Source organism: Eucalyptus grandis, chromosome 2, assembly GCF_016545825.1.
Source record: "Eucalyptus grandis isolate ANBG69807.140 chromosome 2, ASM1654582v1, whole genome shotgun sequence".
NCBI classification, from domain to species: domain Eukaryota; kingdom Viridiplantae; phylum Streptophyta; class Magnoliopsida; order Myrtales; family Myrtaceae; genus Eucalyptus; species Eucalyptus grandis.
Window position 1 is genome coordinate 22,297,567 of NC_052613.1, and position 21,798 is coordinate 22,319,364.

Here is a 21,798-nt window from a genome sequence, read left to right on the forward strand (position 1 = left end):
GCTGAAACGCAGAGAACCAAGGGTTGAATAGCGAGGAGGTGGGCTGATTGGAGCTCCGACGAGTGGGTGGCCAACAATCGGCGGCACCTGGGGGTCATAGGGGACTTGCTAGTGGTTGGAATGGGCAAAGGAAGGGTCGAAATGGGAGGAAAATTGCAAAAATCGTGAAACAATGCACTCGGGCAAGCAAACTGATGGATCGACGGGCGACGGCTTCTGGCCGGCAGGCGGGTGACCGGCAGCTCCATTTGGCGCACGGCAAAGTCCTCTCATACAGTTTGGATGTCCTGGAGACGATGGTAGGTGACACTAGAGTTGATTCGCACGGGAATACAACTTTTAACTCAGATCTTTAGAGGAAGGTCAGCTTAAGCAAAAGCAGGAAGAAGAGAAAACAGAGGGGGAAAAGAGGTTGACGGTGGCTTTACGGGCTGCTCAACGGCAAGGGGCCGGCTCAGCTGGCTTTCTCTGGTTCTCTCAAGCTTTTCCTAAGCCTCAACAATGGAGAAAGCCAAGCTTCAAGGAGGAAGAAGGGCTATTGAAGAGAGGGGGTCCCCAAAGGGTTCTCTAGCCTTCAACACTTGGCCAAACACTCAAGCACTTGCCCCCACTTTTGCCCTTGTCTCCAGCCACTTCTCTCTCCTCAATCTTCCTTAGGAAGCCATTTAAGTAGTTGAAATGTTCCTCCTCCCCCCCCCAATGGCATACAAATTTGTACACTTGCTCATCAAATTCCACCAATTCCCCTTCAATCCTCCCTCAATTGGCTCTAATTGAGCTCAATTTGATTTCCATAATTCAACCTAATGTGCCATCATCCCAATCAGCATTTTTTTTTTTGGGTAAAGGCCGATCAACATTTTTCCTCACCAATTAGTACAACTTGAGTCCCAAGAATGTAACCAAAAACGGTCCCTCAAACTTGCCAAATCAAAATAACCTTACTTTGGATTTTTCGTCGAAATTCTCGGTTTGCAGAAAAATCTTCGGAGGATGAGTTGACGGTCCCAAAATGAGTTGTGACATAATAGAACTTTCAATATATGAAATCGGGTTCAATTTCTTGGTTAATTTTAATCTGGCACGATTTTAGCGTGTCTTAATTTAGCAGGTAGCTTTTAGGAATTTTTCATGCAATTGACCTATGGTTGATTATTTTCAAGCCACAATGTATATGTTCGACACATTGGCGACTCTCGGTTGTCATGAAAGTCTTGAGGTTACAAATGTGGACACAGGATACCAAAATGACAAAAGAGTCAGTCTAGTGCCGATCAACAAGAATTGTGCAATTAGATGAATCACCCACACTTAATCACATGGCTCTATCGAATCGACATATCTCTAGTCTCTAATCGATTTTTAACTATATCGTAATAACCTTTACAGATTAGCATGGTCGAGTAGTCAATTCCTGATCGAATTCTCAAGTCTATTGCGTTTAGATTCCTAATGGCTTCACCCGATAGGCTAGTTATCTCATGAATGGCCTACTCAAAGAAAAGAACTATAGGCGTGTCAATGAAATGCCCAACTCATTCAATTGAAAACAAAATTGGAAAATCAGGATGTTACAAGTTTGCCCACTGGACCTCAGCCCACTTGTGCTAGCAATTTTAGAACCACCAAGCAAGCTTAAGAAGAAATTCTAAGCCCGAGATTTATTAATAGCGATAAACTAAAGAAGCCCAAGTTTCTAATATAGGAGTGAAAAGTTATATAAATCTCTTAGGTAACATAGTAAAATAAAATAATACAAAGCCTTAAACATTATTCTTCATTTATTTGCTATTTGTTATTTTATTAGTCAAAAAATTTTAAAAGAAAAAAAATGATAATATGGCCGGGTGGGCGTGCATGTAGTTTCGGGCTTGAGCTTGCTCAGGCTTTGCTTATTAAGCAAGTCCACAGTCTGGCTTGACTGGGGCTGTAGTTTTTACCATATTGGTGATTTAAGTAATTAACTAATTATTATTTAGCCAAGCATGGAATAATGTAAATATAATTAATGTCTAATATTATAATTTATCGGTGATATGATTATTATTTTGGCTTTTGACATATAATTACTATTTCATCCATTTTGTAGTTTTTGTTTTCATAATGCACCTTACGATACCACATAGGTGTTTCATGAAATTTTTTAGCTGAATTTACATTGAAATTGCTCAAAGACTTGTAGTGAACATAACTGAATACTTTTTACATGTAATCAGCATTATGCATTTGAGCCAAAAGTGGGTTCTGTCTTTAAAGTCGGTGGAAGACGACTTACCTCTTTCTGATGCGCGATGAACAATTTATCCCGAAACAAAATGTATCACAAACAATTTTACTTCATGGTTGTCTGAATGTAGTCATAAGGAAAACATCCGATTTTCATAGTGTAAATGCCAATTATTCTCATAAAGAATAAATGAAATGCCTTTTTTTTTATGGAAATGGAACAAGAAAAAGGAGAACATTTTTTTTTTCTGAGTGTACATTTTGCCAACCATGCCAACGGTTATCTTCAGAAGAAGTTTATATGACTCCCCATACCCTTTCAAATGGTGTCTTTCCATCATAACTTATCAAAATGAAACGGTGCGTTCTAATCGCACCCCATCATGGACGTACTAATTAAGTACAATAGTCTCACTTTTGTGTTTTTCATTAACATCCTTACAAGCATATATTTTGTGAAAAAAGGTAAAACTGACTAAAGGTATAGGACACTAAGGTAAAATATAAAAATTTCTAGGACCGATCGGTTCTTGGTCCGATCTGGGACCGGGAATTGGACCAAGCGGTCTAGTCTGGTTTGGTGGAACTGGTAATGTACCGCCATTGTTGGGCCCTCATCGCCCTCGTCTCCTTCACCCACCTCATCTTCTATGTCCCCATCACCCGTCACAAGCTCACCCTCGGCCTCGCCACCAAGCGGCTAAGGGAGCTCAAGATGAGGTTGAGCCTGGCGATGACGAGCGCCAGCAACGCCAATGGAAGGGGCGCTAATGGCCACCACCACCACCACCACAAGGTGGTGTTTGACGATGGGGACTTCGAGATTCAGTACCAGGAGCCGCCTGAGAGCTACCTAGGCAAGTTCAAGCGAAACTGCGCTCTGCATTTCGGGTTCTTGATCTTGGTCTATGGCTTCATGGTCTCTTTCTCTGTCGTCATCCTCTAGTTCTTGATCAAGTTCAAGCGGAATTGGGCTCTTCCTCTTCAAGCTTTGGTTTTTTCAGTGGGTTTTTCTCAGTGTAAAGCAAATTGTTCATCAGAAGGGAGGGGAAAGCAAAGAGGGAACGAGGGTAAAGCAAGTTTTTTTTTCTCATATATCAACCGGTCTGGTCTGGTTGGTCCCATTTCCATCTTGGAATCGAGAACCAAATTGACCAGCCATCGGTTCCAAAAATTGGAATTGGAACCGGACCACCTTCTTTGGGAATCGCCTAGAATCGATCGGACTAGCCCGGTCCGAGCTATTCCTAAGTCGGGTAGCTCCAATTCCACACCCCTAAAAATTTCCATTAAGAAAGTGCACTTGGTAAATATACATAAGTGTCCTTGTAGTGTGGTCAATTTCGTCCTTGCATCCCATGTGAGAAACTTAGAATTTTCTCTCATTTTCTTCTATGCTTTGAATTGTAAATATATGTTTATTTATAATTATTAAAAAAAATAGCAAAATGTTCATATGATGTTCTAATTTTAGAAAATAATTCGTGTAATAGTAAAAGAAGCGAATACAGTCTAGGGATTAAATTTGAGATTTACCAAAAGTTCAGTACCATGTTGAATAAATCAAAAGTTTATGGATAATATTGCACATTATACTAAAGTTTATGAATAACATTACATATTGGGTTAAAGTTGAGGAACCATTTATGTATTTGTCCCTTCACCTTTTGGGGAAAGTCTTTCTACACTAATTAGATTACCTCAGCGACCAAGCTAGACTCAAGGTTTTAAATTTTATTGAAGACTCTTAATTTTATAATGTCAAGTTTTAAATTTATTTTCTAGGAAGAGTTTTTCCACTGAAATATTCAATTGACGCTGGCTTCATTAATATTGAAATGATATTTTATTTAAGAGTGCATATATTTACATCAAAGTATAGATTGCCATACGAGGCGCATGCATTATGTCAACGAATTATTATGCGACTTCTTTTGATAAAATAAATACCAAGAAAGAGATAATTGAATATAATTGTCAATGCATATTAGGTAAGATCTAAGACACAGGGAAAATGTCCATTATTTGATTTGCATCTTTCACATAAAATGAAATTTGATGCTTTTTTGTATGATTCTCTTGCATTTGAGTAAAATCTCATATTTTCAGAATTAAAAAAAGTCTTGGAAAGCATGCGAAATGCAAACGTGACTTGCATGTGTTAACTGATCGATGACTCAGGGGCCACTTGGAACAAAAATTTGTCCACTGCGGAGTTATTTGAAACAAGGTCAAGTACGAGTTTGTTTTGAAAATCATCTAGCATCGATTTAGGGAGATTTTTGGAATTTTCCTCATGATATATCAATAGATATAGATGCTTCGTTCGCTTTAACCAGCCATTCGTCAATGCATCTTATCATAATTTCAAAGTTTTCCTCGTTATCATGCACAATCATTTAAAATCAATAGTGGTCTTGCAATAAATAATTTGGCGATAAGCTATAAAATCTCACTTTTACTTTTCAATTCTTTTCTTTCCCTATACATTATGTTGACTATTCAATAATGTGGCTACTACTTTATTTGTGTGTTATAGTCAAAAGTGGTGATGATCTTGCCACATCAAAGATCCCTTTTCCCTTACGGACGTCAATTACAAAGAACTAGTAATTCTATTTATGACGATGGTACCCATTGTGGCATGGGAATTGTTGACATGCTTGGAAGCTATAAATGTTTTCCATTTTTCGTTATTATAATTCTATTTGTTAAACTTGAAGTGCGATTTGTACTCTTTTTCCATGAGGGGGATACATATGGGCATGTATTGTGATGTTAACATTAGCTCCAATCATTTTCTTAGCTAGTAGGAAAAGTTTCCATGTATTATTTTTAATTTTCACATATAATAAAGAACACGCGATTCATGCATTGCGTGGATATATATTGATTAGTTATTTCGGGGTATTAATTAGATTGGATACACAACAATGTGGCTGAAAGTTTGAACTATAATTTTGCCAAAATAGACATTTAATAGAAATGTTTTTGGTACTCATTTAACACAACAATTAGAAAAGAACAGTTTGAATGCTATTAGCTTCATCACAAATGCAATTTTAGTTAGTTAAGGAAAGGGAGAATTCCCAAAAAAAAAAAAAAGAAAAAGAATTGGAATATTTAGAATTAAAATATCATCTTGAAGAAACCGCCACCAACTCTATACTAGAGAAGCAAATGTGCAAAAATCACTTTTAGCCTCTATAACGATTTTACTCTAAAAAAGACGCTATAGAAGTTAACCGGGAAAAATACTAAAAATGTCATAAACCTATTTTATACCAATATAGTTTTAAACTTTTCAATATAGCCAATTTAGTTCAAAACCTTTTGATAATTTCCCAATCTAGTCATTCCGATTAATTTTGACCAGAAATTGTTTACATGTATGTCAACTATCTTGCGTGATATGATTGGTGACTAGTTCTGATGTGGATACTTTTTGTATTTTTTTAAAAAATGGATATGCTCACTAAAAGTTTAAAAACTTGTTACAAAAATACAATTAAGTCCTAAAATTTAAAAAAAAAATGCAATCAAGTTTTAAAACTTATTAAATTGCTGTAATCGAGTCATTTTATGAACTTTGTTCAATTTGGCTAATGAAAAATGATGATGAGATTTTTCTTCTTTTTTTTTAACTTTCTCTCTCTAACATGGCGCTAACGTGGACAAGAAAGTGTCCAAATTTGATTTTTAATATGAATATTAATTAAATTAAATAATAAACTATAAAGCCTCACCATTGCTAGAAAGGGCTAGGCGATGGTGAGGCCAAGGCCTTGGCCCTCCCCTAAATCGGGTGAGCATCATCGGCCCTTTGCCTAGATTAGGCCCAAAGCCACCATTGGCTAGGGTAGGGTTACAGCCTAGCCCCACCATAGTTGATGATGGTCCTTGGCTTGATCCAGGTGAGGGGTCTTGAGGCCCTTGCCTACGGTTAGCCAAGGTTGTCACCACTGGCCGGGGCTTGGCAATCTCAGCCAATTGTTGCCCCACCATTGTCAACAAGGGTCGGCAATGATTAGGCGGTGGGCAGCAACGAGGGCCTATAGGGGCCTTTAGTTTTTTGTTTATTTTTTAATTTCATAAAAACTTATATTTAAAATTAAATTTGGATCAAAACAACATCGTTTTCAGATTATCTTTGTTGTTTTAGTCATGTTAGGACTCAATTGCACTTTTATGAAAAATTTAAGACTTACTTATATTTTTGTGATAAGTTTTAGGACTTGTATAGAACATATCCCTTTAAAAAATTAATTTTTTTTAATTAATTTTCCCTTTTCTTCTCTTTTTTTTTCCGTCATTTTTCCCGGTGACATCACGAATTCAATTTTGTTTTTTTAAAAGTACATGGATTTCTTTATTAAGTGTCATATTAAAATAATATTTTCTCGACACCAACTTTTTGAAATAGTGAAACATGATTATATATTGCTCCAATAGATGCTGGCCAACCTTGCAAGTAAGATTCGAACATCCTCGTCCGCAAGAAAAAGACCAATTCTCCTTCTTTCTAATTATTTTCGCGGTCGGAACAAGACCAGAGTCCGCAAAGTGGGAAAACACGACCAAGTTGCGATGGGCAAAAGCAGCCGAAAACCGCTTTTAGAAACACGGAGAAAAAAAATAGAGAGCTGGTAAACCGCTTTGCTTTTTAAAAATTGAATCATGCAATTAAAATATTATCCCATGAAGGGTCTCTGTCCCACTTTGGCACGCCCATCTATCATTTTTTATCTTTTTGCCCTTCAATCAATTATAGAAGCACTGACCATTTTCTTATTGAATTATAATATGTCATTTATGTTTGGATTACGTCATGCTCGTTACCAAGTCATTTTCTCCTATCACAATTAAAAAAAAACAATATAAATTATATTAGATTCATACCCAAAAATCACTGCATCTGGCATATTAAAATTAGTCTTGCATATCTCCACCATATGAAGTTTTGCTCGATAATGGTTTAAACGCATCGGAATTAATCGAGTTCTTGTAAATGTAAAAATTTTCCTTTTCAAATCCATTTAAAGAAAATACATGATAAGAAAAAAAAAAGGAACGATTACGAGTTCTTCCTTACTAATATTTCGCAATTCAAATATGATTTCGTATTATTCTTACTCTTAAAAAGTCACAACTAGTCTATCTTGGCACTACATCTACTTTCCTTTTACTAATAAAATAAAAGATTATATTCATAATTAAATTCAAGTTTAATAGAATAAAAGTATACTGAATCAAGAAAAAACAAAGGACATCTGCTTAGAAAATATTTGATTTTCAACGGATCCTTTCGGTGTCAAATAATTTACTTTCTGGAAGACTCGAGGGGCTTGAAAGTAATTTTCTTTAAAATTTAATGTTGGAATGCTAAAGAGAAAGCAAAGAATGAAAAATACAAAGGTGACTCCAGAGAGTTTTATTTAAGGCAAAACCCATAATCAGAAAAGGAGATTTGTTCCTTCCTTGCAAAGGACAGAGATAATAATGAGGTTGACAGTGCAACGAATGACCACGAAGTCACAGAGACATACAGACATATACATACATTGTCTCTCTCTCTCTCTCTCTCTCTCTCTCTTGCCCGCCGTGAACGTCTTGCGCTCGGTTCTTGAGCTCGTTCTTGAGAGCTGAACGGAGACGATGGGCGAGGAATCGTTCATATACAGCTTCGTGGCGAGAGGGACGATGATCTTGGCGGAGTACACGGAGTTCACGGGCAACTTCCCGGCCATAGCCGCTCAGTGCCTCCAGAAACTCCCTTCCTCCAACAACAAGTTCACCTACTCCTGCGATCACCACACCTTCAATTTCCTCCTCGAAGATGGCTACGGTCAGTCGCATTTCGAATGAACCCGATTCTTGGTTTTTTTTTTTTTTTTTTTGGGGGGGGACAGCTCTCTGTTTTCCATCCCAGTTTGAATCGTTGTTTCTCTGATTCGCTCTGCGGGGGTAGTCGAATTAGTGGCGAAAGTGGCTGGATCTTGAGCTTTGAGGTGATTGCTGACTTGGGTTTTGGTTCGTTTTGGAGGTGGGGAGGTGCAATTAGGTGAATTTGCATGTTGTGTCGTTCTTTTTTTGTTTTCTTTTCTATTTTTGGATTCTGGGTTTGTGGGGCTGAAATGGGCAAAGTGAAGGAAGATTTGGTGTTTCTTTTGGGTCGACATTTGCGGAGAAATGGAGGATATCATTACTTTATGTGGATTCAGGAGCTGGTAGGTTGTTTTCTGAAAAGGGTTTGGTGTTTGCTGAGTTGAAAATTTATCAAGAGCAAACCTGGGGTTTTTGTTTTACCGGGAACAAGAGTGTAGGTATTGCTTTCCTTGACTAAGAGGACTGTTAAGTAGTTTCTGAACCATAAAAGCACCGCGTTGATACTTCAAAAACTTTTGCTGAATTGCGAACATGGTCGAGCTGGTGAATTTAGAGGTTACAATCTATATTAATTAAAATGTAGATTTTTTCTCAATTGAAGTTTTGATTTACCATTGTAAAGTGGTACCTGGAGTCCCGGAAATTATCACAGAATTTTGCATGTTTACTCTGTCTCTCTTGAGTCAGAAGATAGGGAAACTGGGAAAGTGGTTTCCATTTATTCATCTCTTTTACATTACGTCCTGACTCAGTGTTTCACATTCAGTACATTAGTTCCTGATTTGTTCCTTGAAGACCTTTATCTGCTATAATATTGATCATATGCTACAGCAGTAAGATACAGTGTACCTGCTCAATCTCTGTGTACATGCAGCTTGGTAGATGATCAGCAAGCAGGGAACTAAGTATTGGCACTTTGTGGATTTGGATGGGGACTACCATGTGTGCCCGATCCATCTCTAGATCTTAATTTATGGGATTTGAACTAAAATTAACAGTACGATACAGCGTGCCTGCTCCATCTCTCAATCCTAATTTATAGGCATGCTGTTAAATTGGTCGTACAAACTTTTTAAGGAGTTTGTACTACACTCTGAGTGTTGGCACTTTATTTGATCAGGTTACTGCGATTGTTTAGTAGTGGTTCTAGTGATAACCAGATATAGGCTTTGTGCATTGGTATTTGGACTAACATGTGTTCTTCACATGCCTGTGTGTCCATATTTGGGGTATGTCAGGGAATGAAGGTTTTGTGGTGATCTTGTTTCCATCAACTGTATTAATTTCCTGCTTTAAGCTAATTAAGTAAACTGTGTAAGAAAAGATCTAATGTGGTGATTTTACAACCAGATAGTTTTATTTCCACTGTGAGTCCTCTTTTGGAGCTTTGTCTACTTATTTCATAGCAAGTGGGGCCAAATATTAGCAGAGCCAGGCTAATTATTGTCGGAGGCCAGTTCGCATCTTTAGTGTCCTGATCTGATAGAATGGTGGCGGCTTGATGGCCTCGTACATCATTGGAGTTGTATATATTATATACTTGGAGTACCGAGGATAACTTAGCATTGGTTGGTTTGTAACGCCTCAATCCCAGAGTTAAAAAAATTGGTGACATGATACATACGTGCCACCTCCTAGGTCATCATTTGAGTGTTCCTTTTGGGGCCGACCCATGTTTTTCAAGGTTGGGTAGTTCCACTCTGAGTTGTTGTTGTGCTTTTTGCATGGTATCCTAGTCATTACATTCTCAAGTTGTTGGCAATGGAGATGTAGTGGTTGTTTTTCTTAATCTATTTATGTTGATGAATTTAGCAATGTCATGTACTAGTGACTGATACAAGCTTGTCTTTCCGTTTTTAGAGTACATTACTTCATTGTCCTGTGATTTGTATAGAAAACTATCGATCTCTTTACTGGCTGACTGTCATGATTGTCTTCGCACTTTGCAGCTTATTGTGTTGTCGCCAAAGAATCAGTGGCCAAGCAAATCTCCATTGCATTTTTGGAGCGTGTAAAAGTTGACTTTAAGAAAAGATATGGTGGCGGCAAAGCAGATACAGCTGTTGCCAAAAGTCTGAATAAGGAGTTCGGGTATGAGTCACCATGAGATGGCTGCTAAATGATGTTCTAATCCGTTATCTAGTGAAGAGTTTCAGTGAAAAGTAATTGATTTGAGTTGGATTTTACAGGCCAATTATGAAGGAGCACATGAAGTACATTATTGAACATGCTGAAGAGATTGATAAGCTCATAAAAGTGAAGGCTCAAGTTTCAGAAGTTAAAAGCATAATGCTGGAGAATATTGACAAGGTATGTGAAGGGTTCCTTTTGTTCATAAGTCTATGTTGCTTCAGACTGGTTATGAAATTTGTTTGCTGATAGTTTACACTCCAAAATCTCTGCATTTGCTGCTTTTACACACGGCTAGGCTTTTGATTGCAATTATCTTCCTCGATATGCAAAAGGGATGGGATTTGGATGGAGGGTTTCTTTTGGTGAGAAGTCAATATAAGTAAGCATAGATATATTGTGTCTATATAACCACAAGGCCACCTAATAGATTTAGAGCATTTTATATTGCTCCACTGCAGCAGCCATCTTTGAAACTGAAGCTTTGTAAGGCGTTTGGCAAGCTCTACCCCGCTTTGAAGCACGTGTTGCCAACACAAGTGCCACAGCACATTACACATAGCAACAAGATGACACGATTAAAGCACTGTTATACCTAGAGCAAGCAGATTCTTAGCGTGAAGTGGCCTACATGTACAAGGTTTATTTGGCTTGGAAGGGATGAAAACCTTTCTTTGCTTTTTTTTTTTTTTTTTTTTTGGCATACAAGGGTCATTTTTGCAGTTCCCAAGTGGTATGACCATTTAGAATGTGGTAAACATGTTCACATTGTTGGTAAGTTAATGTAAAGTGTGGTAAATGATTGAAGTCCTTTGATTTTTCAATGATTTCCACACTGTGCATGTGTATCCCACGTTTTAGGTAGGTGTACACCCAGGGCAACATAAAAAAATGGCGGGCATGTGTGCTGGATGAGGCTTTAATAGAGTAGCGACACTGTGGCAGACAATCTACGGTGAAATATGCAGTCACTTCGAACTTTCAATCTAGGATGAGGTATTTGCTTTTTTCTCTTTTGACACAGCAATGTCAAACCCTCGAAGCCTTGTATGTACTATATTAAATAAGTCGCTCTTCCCAGCTTAGGGTAGACAACTGGGTATTTCTCCTTGATCAAGAGGCACAAATGCCGGAGGTCAATTGAGAGATTGAGGAAATGCTAAAGAATAGCATGAAGTAGTTGAATATTTGAAGATTCAAACTTTCTAATCTTTGCCATGTGTGCATAAAGTGGTCCACATATTGGCCATATTGTAGAATATAAGCCACTGCTGTGGAGTCTGTATCCCTTTTGAGTACAGTTGCTAGAGACGAGTTAAACCTTCGCATTTAGCCATTTGTGTATCCTTCATGATTGTGACTAGTCCACTAGGTTATGGTGAATGACTTGCCTGTTTAGATATGCGACTCAGATAGTTTGTTACTAGTGGTGGATTTGGGAGATTCTAGAGGGTGGAATTTATCTGTTTGGGGTAATACTTTTAAATCCTCTTTCAGAAATGGTCTTTACCCCCAAGCAGATCAGGGTTTGCTTTCTGAAATGACATATCATCATTCACGTGGCATCCTCCTTCCTCCTGATATGACGTTGTGTCTCAGTTTTTCAATTTATGGCTCGATTAACTGAATGCATTTGGAATCTGATGAAATTATGTCGACCAGTTAAGCATTCCTGCCACATTTTGTTTCTTATATTCTCACTGCATGTTTTTCAGGCGATCGATAGAGGGGAGAACCTGACCATTCTAGCCGACAAAACAGAGAATCTGCGTGATCAGGTAAAGCGGTTTATATCATATCCCTGGTCCAGCAGATTCTCTTTTTTATCAACCTGTGTTCCCTTGAAAATTGAACAAGCTTTATGCCTAATGCTAGGCTCAAGCATACAAGAAACAAGGGACACAAATCCGGCGAAAGATGTGGTACCAGAACATGAAAATCAAGCTGGTCGTGTTTGGTATCTTATTATTTCTGATCCTTGTAATTTGGCTTTCAATTTGTCATGGATTTGATTGCTCCAACTAGTATATTATCATCACATGGAGAAAGGTTCAGCTTCAATTAGAGAGAGAAGAGAGAGAGAGATCTTGTAACTATACTGGCGGTGAAATGTATCATTTGTTGTTACTTGGGACTGACATATGCGGTAATGTGCAAGTCATCATGTTCTTATGGCCTTTGCTAGAGACTTGTACGGTGTACGGGTCATTTCTATTCTTGTAAGATTCTTGCGTTAGGTTAAGGTCCATTGCTTTGCTATCCTGCAAGTTTTTAACACCCTATATCTCAGTAGTGTTGGACCCAAAAAACTTGGACCGTTTCTTAATGGATGCGTAGCGTGTTATTTCTCTGACTCCCATCTCTCGAGTGAGTCAGAACTTACATGTATATAGTGCACAAATTAAAGATTTGAACTCACGATCACCTTTACTGAGGCTGGCTTTTCGTTACTTGAGTCTGCTCACAAAATGAAAAAGAAAAGGAAAATAACGAATTTTTCATGCTCATTTGTCCTTCGGGCCTTGCGGTGTCGAGCGTTCTTGAAGGGGCCGATTTCGCCGCACGACCATGATCCATAATAGCAGTTGTGATTTTCATTTGATATGAGAACGCTGGGAAAGTCTAAGATTTTTGTAGATCTTTTCAATGACTGTGCAAAGAGAAGTATAAACCAACAGTCTATAGGAACAATAGGAAAGTAACGAATTATCTAAGTCTTTAACCAAGCCCTATAACATATAGCTCTCCATAACTTAGAGGAGGTTCTGCCTGCTAACTACTGAGAATCAATCTCAGAAAACATATCCAATATCATAAGTATAATTTTACTTAAAAGAATGAAACGTCCATCTTCATGAGTTCTCTAAAGCACTTGAGCAACCCCTTGGTTGAAACTAAAGTTTACATTTTTAGTTGTTTAGTGATAAGGACCACAGTTAAAGTCATGAGTAACTCAACGGAAAAAATTGTTCAATTAGTTCTAAACATATTATACAGATATTAATTCACTTATAAATTTTTTAATTTTGCCATTTAATCTTAAACTTTTATGTGAAATTCCAATATAACCCTTTTGATCAATTTTGCTAAAAATCGCTAATATGGTAGTGTACCACATAGAAGGAAGGACGGTGATTGAATTGCCACGTTAGCGATTTTCAGCGAAAATTGATTAGGACTACATAGGAATTAGCAAAATTGAAATTTTTAAGATTGAATCAACATCCATATAATAAGTTTGGAATTGATTGGGTAATTTTTCCTAACTCAATTGATCAATACATGTGTACAATCTCTATACTTCGTAAACCTCATGCACATTCTCTTAATAAGAAACATCGCTCGCAAAAGAGTTGCTCATAGAAATGGACTTTAACTTTCTTTTAGTAAGGGTTGTCTAGAATGACTTTTCTATTTCACTTTTGAACTTTTCGTAAGTTTTGAGAAATTCACACTTTGACTTTTATATTACGTGAAACTCGTTAAACCTTTCAAAATGTTCAAATATTGATACGTAAATTCTTATACAATATTTTTAGGAAAAAAGCCATAAAAAATTTCCAAACTGTTCATCGCGATAAATTTACCTTGAATTTTTTAATTTGTGACATCAAAACCTCCTTACTACACCCACTTTGACACATCTACCATAAACTGACAACTCCAAACTTATACCTACATGACATATTTATCCTTCGTTCCGTTAGATGACATTTTAGCCAAAACAACATTGTCCATATCAACAATGTTAGTTTTTTGGTGTCCATGTAAGGAGATTTTTAGTGGTCCTCATTGGCAAAATTTTGACGAGAATGAGGGCGCGTTTGCTAACTATTTTATTCCCGAGAATAATTTCTAATAAAAAAATGATACTTTTTTATTTCTTTTCTGGAAATAATTTCTAAGTATTTTTTTAAAGTGTTTGGTAACTGTCTAAAATTTATATTATCGAAATATAATTGCTTTTGGTATTGTTCTCAAATTTTTTAATACAATTCATTTTTCCTTTTATTTCTTTTCTTTCTCTTCTTCTTCAAGCTTTGACTGGTCGTTGGCCTCGAGATGACCAATGACTAGCCAGACGAGAGCTGACGACCTTGTTGGAGCGTTGTTGGCCCTTGGTGAGGCTGTGCCTTGTCGGCTGAGCCTCGCCTAGATTTGGCTAGGCCGAGCTCACCCAGTGGTCGCGTAGGGCTTGACCTCATCGAGCCACCGTGACGTCGGCCTCATTTTGGCTGGGCGACGTCGATCTTGCGATGGCCCAGTGAGGTCCAACCCTGCCGGCGACTGAGGAAGGCATAGAAAAGGCCTGCCTAGCCACCGGCGAGCCTTTGGCAAGCTCGTCAGATCTCACCCAACTGGTCGTCGGCGATTAGTGTCGGTGGATGGTGGCGGCGGCGGTAGTTGATGGTAGTGGCGGTGGAAGAAGAAGAGAGAATGAAGAAGAACAAGAAGAAAAGAAGAGGAGAAAAGGGAAATAAGAGATTTGGGTTGGCTTGATTTTGGAATTGTTCCAGGAACAAAAAATCAACTGTTTTTAATTCTTTAATTCTGTTCAAAATCTATTTCCAAAAACAAATCTATTCTTGGGAACAAAAAATTTACAAAATATATTTCTGTTTTAAATCTATTCCAAGGAACAAAAGAACAAAATCAAACACCATTTGGCAAGTTGCCAAACATGCCCTAAATATATCACTCAGGTGCAAGTTTGGGATTTTGGTGTCAAGTTTAGGTAAAATGTGTCATAGCCAAATATAGTTTATGATTTTTGATGGCTTTTGCTTTATTTTATGATAAGTTTTCCAGGTATAAACAATATTTTCCATCTTCAACTTTCGGAGAAAAAGTAGCATACAAAAGTCATAAGTTGAATGGAAGTAGAGGCAAACAGCCCTTAAAGTTGACCCTCTGAAAGCTAGAGAATGTTGTAAGTGCTGGTCCGTTTACTTACACTTGCATATATTCTCATGTTAGGTAGTTAAAAAGTGATTTGGATGGAGGACAATCTTTGACAAAATATAGATAAAAAATTTAATCATGCTTACATTTCAAGTTCCGATGCTTCCATTTCCAAGTCATCTTCCAACATTAGGCACCCACCATCATGGCTCTTAGTAAAGTGCTCTAGAGAGCATCCAACCACAAGCAAATGTAACATCAATAGATTTTATATATTATTTGGATAAAAAGAGCTATAAAAGTTAAAATTATAAGCAAACACGTATTGAAAAGATAAAATCTCGAGCCCACAAAATGCTCAATTACCTTTTCGGTACTAAAATACTCAATCACCTTTAAGTAACACGTAAGTTAAACCCAAAACAGGTGATACTAAAATGAAATTATCATGCAGTTAATCACGTGCAACGTTATTGTTTGTTCTTTAGTTTCTTTCTTAGATTTGAGACTAGGAACCATTCAACCCAAGTTATGGCTCTCTTGAAGTTAAAGATAAATTTTCCTTTTCCTTGAAGATTGCTCCAATATGGTGAAAATGATGTTGTTCCTCGAGCCCCATGAAGTTACATTAGGCGCCGGAAAGAAGCATGCGTAAACACTAGAAAGTCGACATACATCCTTGTCTATAGTTTAAAATTCGGAGAACTGAATAATTTGTACAAACGATCATTTCCCATAAAGGTGGAAGAAGAAAGCTTATTTATATAAGCTTCTTTCACCTTTGTAGTTAAAAAAAAAGGAAAAAGAGAAAAAGAATTATTCATGCTGGTCATGGAAATTAGTAAATGGATGGTCGGTTCGTTTAAAACCAAACCAAAAAGCACTTTTTGTTGTCTCATCAAATTAGAAAAAGATAAATTTGAGTTGTTTTAAAATTCAAAAGCATCAACCTGAAAACCAGGAGCATAGGCGTGAAGATCCGGCTACCTAGAGACACATTGAATACTTTGCAATTCAGTCAATACTTTTGATCTGTGCAAATGACCTCGACTCAAAAGAGTATGCACATAGTTGGTGAGATTTAAACAGATGACCTCCAATTTTGAGATGGAAATCTCCCAATATTGTAACTAATTGCGCCAACACCTTTAAAATTATTAAAACAATATATTTGCATATGGATGTGAAAAATCCAAATCTTATGCCGTTTGATGTCAATAGGAGCTATTAACATGCCTGATATTAATGACCTATGGCAATTGAGTAGTGAGTTTGAGATGAAAGACTTGATTGCAGTGTAAAATAAACTTAATTTGAAGAATTGGAGAGCTAGGTGTACCAAGGCGCTTCAACTATCACATGGTGGTGCTACTCATAAAGTGCCAAGGTGGTTTAGCATGCAAAATGCCAAATCGGTGAGTACCCCAATAGTTACGTATGTTAAGCTTTTAGCTGATTTTGCACCACAGTCAGAGGGATATAAGAAATATGTGTCCCTTGTTCCTTATGCTAGTGTTGTAGGTAGCATTATGGAGGCTATGATTTGTGCTAGATCAGATATTTCGCGTGCTGTAGGTGTCGTGAGAAAGTATATAAGTAACCTCAGAAGTAAACATTACGAAGCTGAAAAACAAATTCTAAGGTTTCTGAGAGGGACCACAAAAGTCGATTTGAATTTTGGGAAGAGGGCTTCGAGAGGTATAACAAATTATATGAATTCAGATTTTGCTAGAGACGTGAATGGGTAGAGGTCCTTGATAGGTTATGTTTTTAGTCTTGCGGGTTGTACCGTGAGTTGGAAAACTCTAGTTGCAGCCAATACTTGCTTTTTGTTATTATTTGGCTCAGAGGTTTGTTTAATTATGTGAAACTATATTTGAAGAAGATTGTTAAGATAATCAAAATGCAATAACATTGAGGGTCCATTCGTTTCGCGGAAAATGGATCATTTCTAGAAAATATTTTCTTGTGTTCGACTAAAACCTGAAAATGTTTTGAAAAATATTTTCTAGTATTTGGTAAGGAAAACATTTTTTAAAACTTCACCATTTAGGTATGTATCACTTACCGACCTATAAATCCATCAAATGAATTTTCCATTAAATCCAAGCAAACTTGCTTCATATCTTTGTTCCATCATTGTTACAAAACGCTCATCTACTCTCAAAATTGTTCGTATGGATTTTAAAAAGAAACAAATCATGTACAGTCTTAATGAGAATCTTCCAGTTGAGTGTCATGTTCTCCCTCTATGTCTTTTGTGTTCTAATAAACAAAAGAAAAAAGAAGCAAAGCATGTAAAGCACTTTGCTTGAGTAATATATAACTGCAGGGTAGAGTAAATAAAGAAAATGATAAATAAGAGTGCAAAGCATGAGCTTGAGATTGACGAACTCGAGGTTCGCTTGGCAATGATTTGACGACTAACCAAGAAAGAAGAAGATGGGAAACAAAGAAAAGAAAAGGAAAAATAAATAAAAATAAATAAAAAGAAAAAGGAAATTAAAAATAAATTGAATTAAAAAAGAAAAATAAAGCTAAAAATAATTCAAATAAAAAAGAAAAAAAGAAGAAGAAAGAGAATGAGGAAGTGATGATTTGTAGAGATGTGAGATAAGAGGGATCAAGTGAGGAAAATATTTTTCACTTTTGAAAAGTGAAAAATATTTTCTCATAATCTAGAAGACTTTTTTCTTTTTATGGAAAACATTTTCTCCAAGGAATTCATTTTCCGTGAAACAAATGCCGGAAAATCCAAAAAATATTTTTCCAAAATTATTTTCCAAAAAACGAACGGAGTCTTAACTAAAAATTAGATGTATTAAGAACAGACAAAGCAATACAATGTTGCTTATCATTGTATTAGTGATATTGTGTCACAGGGAGCTGAAATCTTAAGAAAGTGCGCATGGTAAATAATCCAGCAGACATGCTAATTGAGCCTTTCCATTGACCGAATTCTAGTATTATTCGGACTTGGTCAGCACCTGCGGTGAGTAGGGAGCCTAGTGGGGCTCGGAAGAGTCAATAATTGGTGAGGGTGGAGTTGAACTTCTCGTCAAGGTGGAGATTTGTTTGTTATGTCTCAAAATTAGCTCGTTTTCCTTGTAATCAATACAAGCTTTGTGATTTTCTGGACAATCCGAGCATTTGCGGGGGCACGCAAATGGAGACAGGCAATGAGATATGTGGAATGACGGTCTGCCTAGCACTTAGACTAACCAAGGAGTGGCTGTGCTGCTAGACAGTGCCCAACAGCCAAGCGCTTTTTAGTGCAGTAGCTGGATGCTCAGGCCTATTTTAACAGCGCCTGGCCCCTGACGTGAACCTGATCAATTTGCAAAGCTTATTTTGTACTAAAAACTCGTGAAAACTCGTGAAAACTCTAGAGAGCTTTTAAGAGTCGTAATCTAAAAGAGATAAATGTCAAATAATATACCTTTTTATATAATGATTCTCGTGGTGGAGTGCTCTAGGATTGAAGAACGCATTGGTGTGAGTGTTTCAAGCGATTGTAGAATTCTTTTGAATATAATAATGGAACCATCTTATCGATATCTCTCCGTGGAGTAGGCACACCACTCAACTATGTAAATTCCTAGTGTCCAGGTCTAGTTTATACAATTTATTTCTTATTTTCGTTTCTTCATGATTCTGCGTTAGTCATAACAACCTCCATTGACTGTCGAGACCTTGGCGTCATCTCTATGTCCCATTGCCATACATGAGCCGCTGCTTCCAAATCTGGAGGGGTCAACACCTCCACGAAGGCATCTCTCCTCCAGAGACAGCATCCCCTCGGTTAAGGAGGAGCTGACGTTGCATCAAGCTATGCCGCTGGCGATGAGCTCTATGCCAGAGATGAGCTCTTTTGGAGTTTATTTAGTGTGAGCTAGCGCAAAATATAAATATCTTCGTGTCATCTTCTGGTGCACAAAATAATTGGTAGGACTTGAAAGAGAAGTTGGAACTGCAGCTGGAGAAGATTGTTACTAAATGTTAACCTACCAACGCTATTCTATATGTACCTTATCCCAATACCATGCATTCACCTCTTCTGCTCCGGTTATATTCCAAGTAGACATCATGTTAATCCCGGTACCATGACGCAAAGAACATGAGTGAGAGCCATCATAATAGTTCGTAGTTAACATAGATCAAGCCACTTACAAATTTACTATTGCTAGGATTCATCTGACGAAATCCTTCATGGTAATATAAAGTGCACAATAGATGAATACACAAACACATATCATGATAGTGCAAAATTTGAACTCGTTATGATTCAATTGCACTATTTTCTTTCCCTTGCAAAACCCTTGCATGAAGTGTCTTGAATTTTGATGACACAATGATAAACTACTGAGATCCAACTTAAAAGAACGATTTTAAAGGCTATGTTTATCCAAATGGATGTGTAATTTTTTTTTTCAATTTGCTCTTTTTGGCATATATTGGCATGATAATAGACAATTGGTACGTTTCAAGTGTCTGTTGTATAAAAATAAAACAACCATGGATAAAGTCAAGAAAAGTTCTCATAAATTAATGAAAAAAGAAAGGCATGCACATACACTGAGCCCTCAATATGCCTGCATGGGGGAAAGCATGACAAGACAGGGCTTTCCTCTGATGGCGATGAAAGTCAAAGCTATATATAATATTGAGAAGGGGGGAGAGGACAAAATTGTGGGATCACTCTCTCCCTCTCGTGCCCCATTCTCTCTTAATGATAGGATAGAAATGAGAAACAAAAGATCAGAGATTCTTTTGTGTTCCTTTATGAAACCCCATTTGGAGGAAACTGACTAGTCACTAGCAAGTAAAAGAGCAAATGCACTGGCCATCACATGCCCATTAAAACTAGGAATGGGTCTCTGGTGTGTAGGAAAAAGAAAACACATTGAAACCCTCGACAGACTGATTTATTCGTTGGCATGGCCTGATAAGACTCTTATCCGCACTAATACAACGCCACGTTATGTACATTAGCAGGTTGGATTCTTCAATTCCTAGCGGATAGAAATCTAGGGTTTTTAATAGTCTTATGTATACATTGAGTATGAACTCTAAGTCATTATGTAAAAGCTCTCTACGCCATCAAATGTTAAAAGAATCTATCTTTTTGGGGTTTATTAAATTTCGATTTATTACCCTAAATGCATGGCTTAGCAAAAGAGTTGCTGGTTAGGTAAATGCATGCCAGCGGGCTGGAAATTTTTTGAGGATATATTTTTATATGTCTAGTCCACAAAAGTTGGAAACAACCTGGAATTTCGGGGAAATTTGATTATTTTTTAGAAAAACGATCAATAATTTTCAAGAGAGGAATGGATTGGGGAAGTACATTGACGAAGTCAACGATAATGTGCTGTTGTAGGCTGAGAAGATGACAGACCGTTAATAACAATTTGGGTGAAGTTTATCTTTGTAATAAATACAGTTTGTTGCGAAGATATGTCTAATCTTGCTGATTTCTGGACTAAACGTGTTCTTCCTTTTTTCATATTACGTTTCTTCTTGGCCCATAATTTTTTTAAATATGGATGGTGGTATACAATTTACATGGTATGATCTATGAAGTGATATTCTCTCAGAGATATGGCTTTTTGGGAGCGCTTTTGAACTTCTCTGAACTGAAGCAACATAGGCAAGGTCATCCTGGTTCTTGTTATGGCATGAATGAATATCTCATGGTAAGTCTCCAAAGTAAAAGAGAGAGAGTTATGATGTTCCCAAATCTATGGCGCTCCTACTTGTCCTAAACTTCATGAAAATATTCACACATCTTCGTATGTATAGAAAATACAGCAGGCTGATATTATCCATCGATGGGAAGGTTTGGCACCTTGATGTTGGGTCTTCACCACCCCGAGCTGTAGTATGCTCCAAGGGTTGTGCTGTTAGCATTTTCTAAATCTTAAGTAGATGTGCTCGAACTATTCAGTCCTTATCTGTTCTTTTGTTGTAGAATGTAGCATCCTTAACCTACCCAGAAACCCTTGACGAAAGTGTCTTTTAAGTTGATTTTATGGGTTGTCTTCCTTGTGATTACTTAGTCCTTGCTGAGACTGTCAAAATTTCGTCATTATGCTAACCAATGCAGATTTTGATTTTTCAAGATTTCACCTACTGACAGCTGATTTTCTAGACAGATATGTACATAAAGCCTCAACGGCCAACCAGACTAAACTAATGACAGATTGAAGTTCTTGACAGATAAGATTGAACCACACACATGAAGAGGAAATCAATGTATCTGTCTTTCCTCATCAGATGAATCTATGCCCGGTGTGTCTGCAGTACCGGTGGTGGCAAAATGCTCCTGCCTCTTCTGGGCATATGATGGCTCTTTCATACGTTCATTGGCTTGGTTTTTCTAGAAAGTATTCCATAGAGATATATGCTTATGAAGTATTGACTTCTTTCCTCCTAGGACGGTGCATCAAATCAGGCACATTAAAAGAATTATTTCTCTAGGAGGCAAAACATAAATCTCTTTTCTCCTATCCCTCCGCGGGGGGTTGGCGGCGTGGCTGGGGGCTCTTGTGGGGGCTTTGTTAGAGAGAACCCTCTCCACACAACTCGGATAAAATGATGTGAACGGTTGGGCGGCAAAACATAACCTCCAGAATTTGCATTTTGCATGCTGAC

The 21,798-nt window shown here is 37.4% G+C and overlaps 2 protein-coding genes across 2 annotated transcripts; both read left to right on the plus strand.

The window, feature by feature from the left end:
• Nucleotides 1–2,818: 2,818 nt before the first annotated feature.
• LOC104434738 lies at nucleotides 2,819–3,172 on the plus strand. The gene has a single exon (XM_010047610.2). It carries the CDS (start codon nucleotides 2,819–2,821, stop codon nucleotides 3,170–3,172), a length of 354 nt encoding a protein of 117 aa, XP_010045912.2.
• A 4,570-nt stretch (nucleotides 3,173–7,742) lies between these two features.
• Nucleotides 7,743–12,419, plus strand: LOC104426140 (vesicle-associated membrane protein 724). The gene is made up of 5 exons (XM_010039092.3): nucleotides 7,743–8,071; nucleotides 10,062–10,203; nucleotides 10,302–10,422; nucleotides 11,958–12,020; nucleotides 12,118–12,419. Exons 1-5 carry the CDS (start codon nucleotides 7,882–7,884, stop codon nucleotides 12,265–12,267), a joined length of 666 nt encoding a protein of 221 aa, XP_010037394.2. The 5' UTR covers nucleotides 7,743–7,881; the 3' UTR covers nucleotides 12,268–12,419.
• The last annotated feature ends 9,379 nt before the right edge of the window (nucleotides 12,420–21,798 follow it).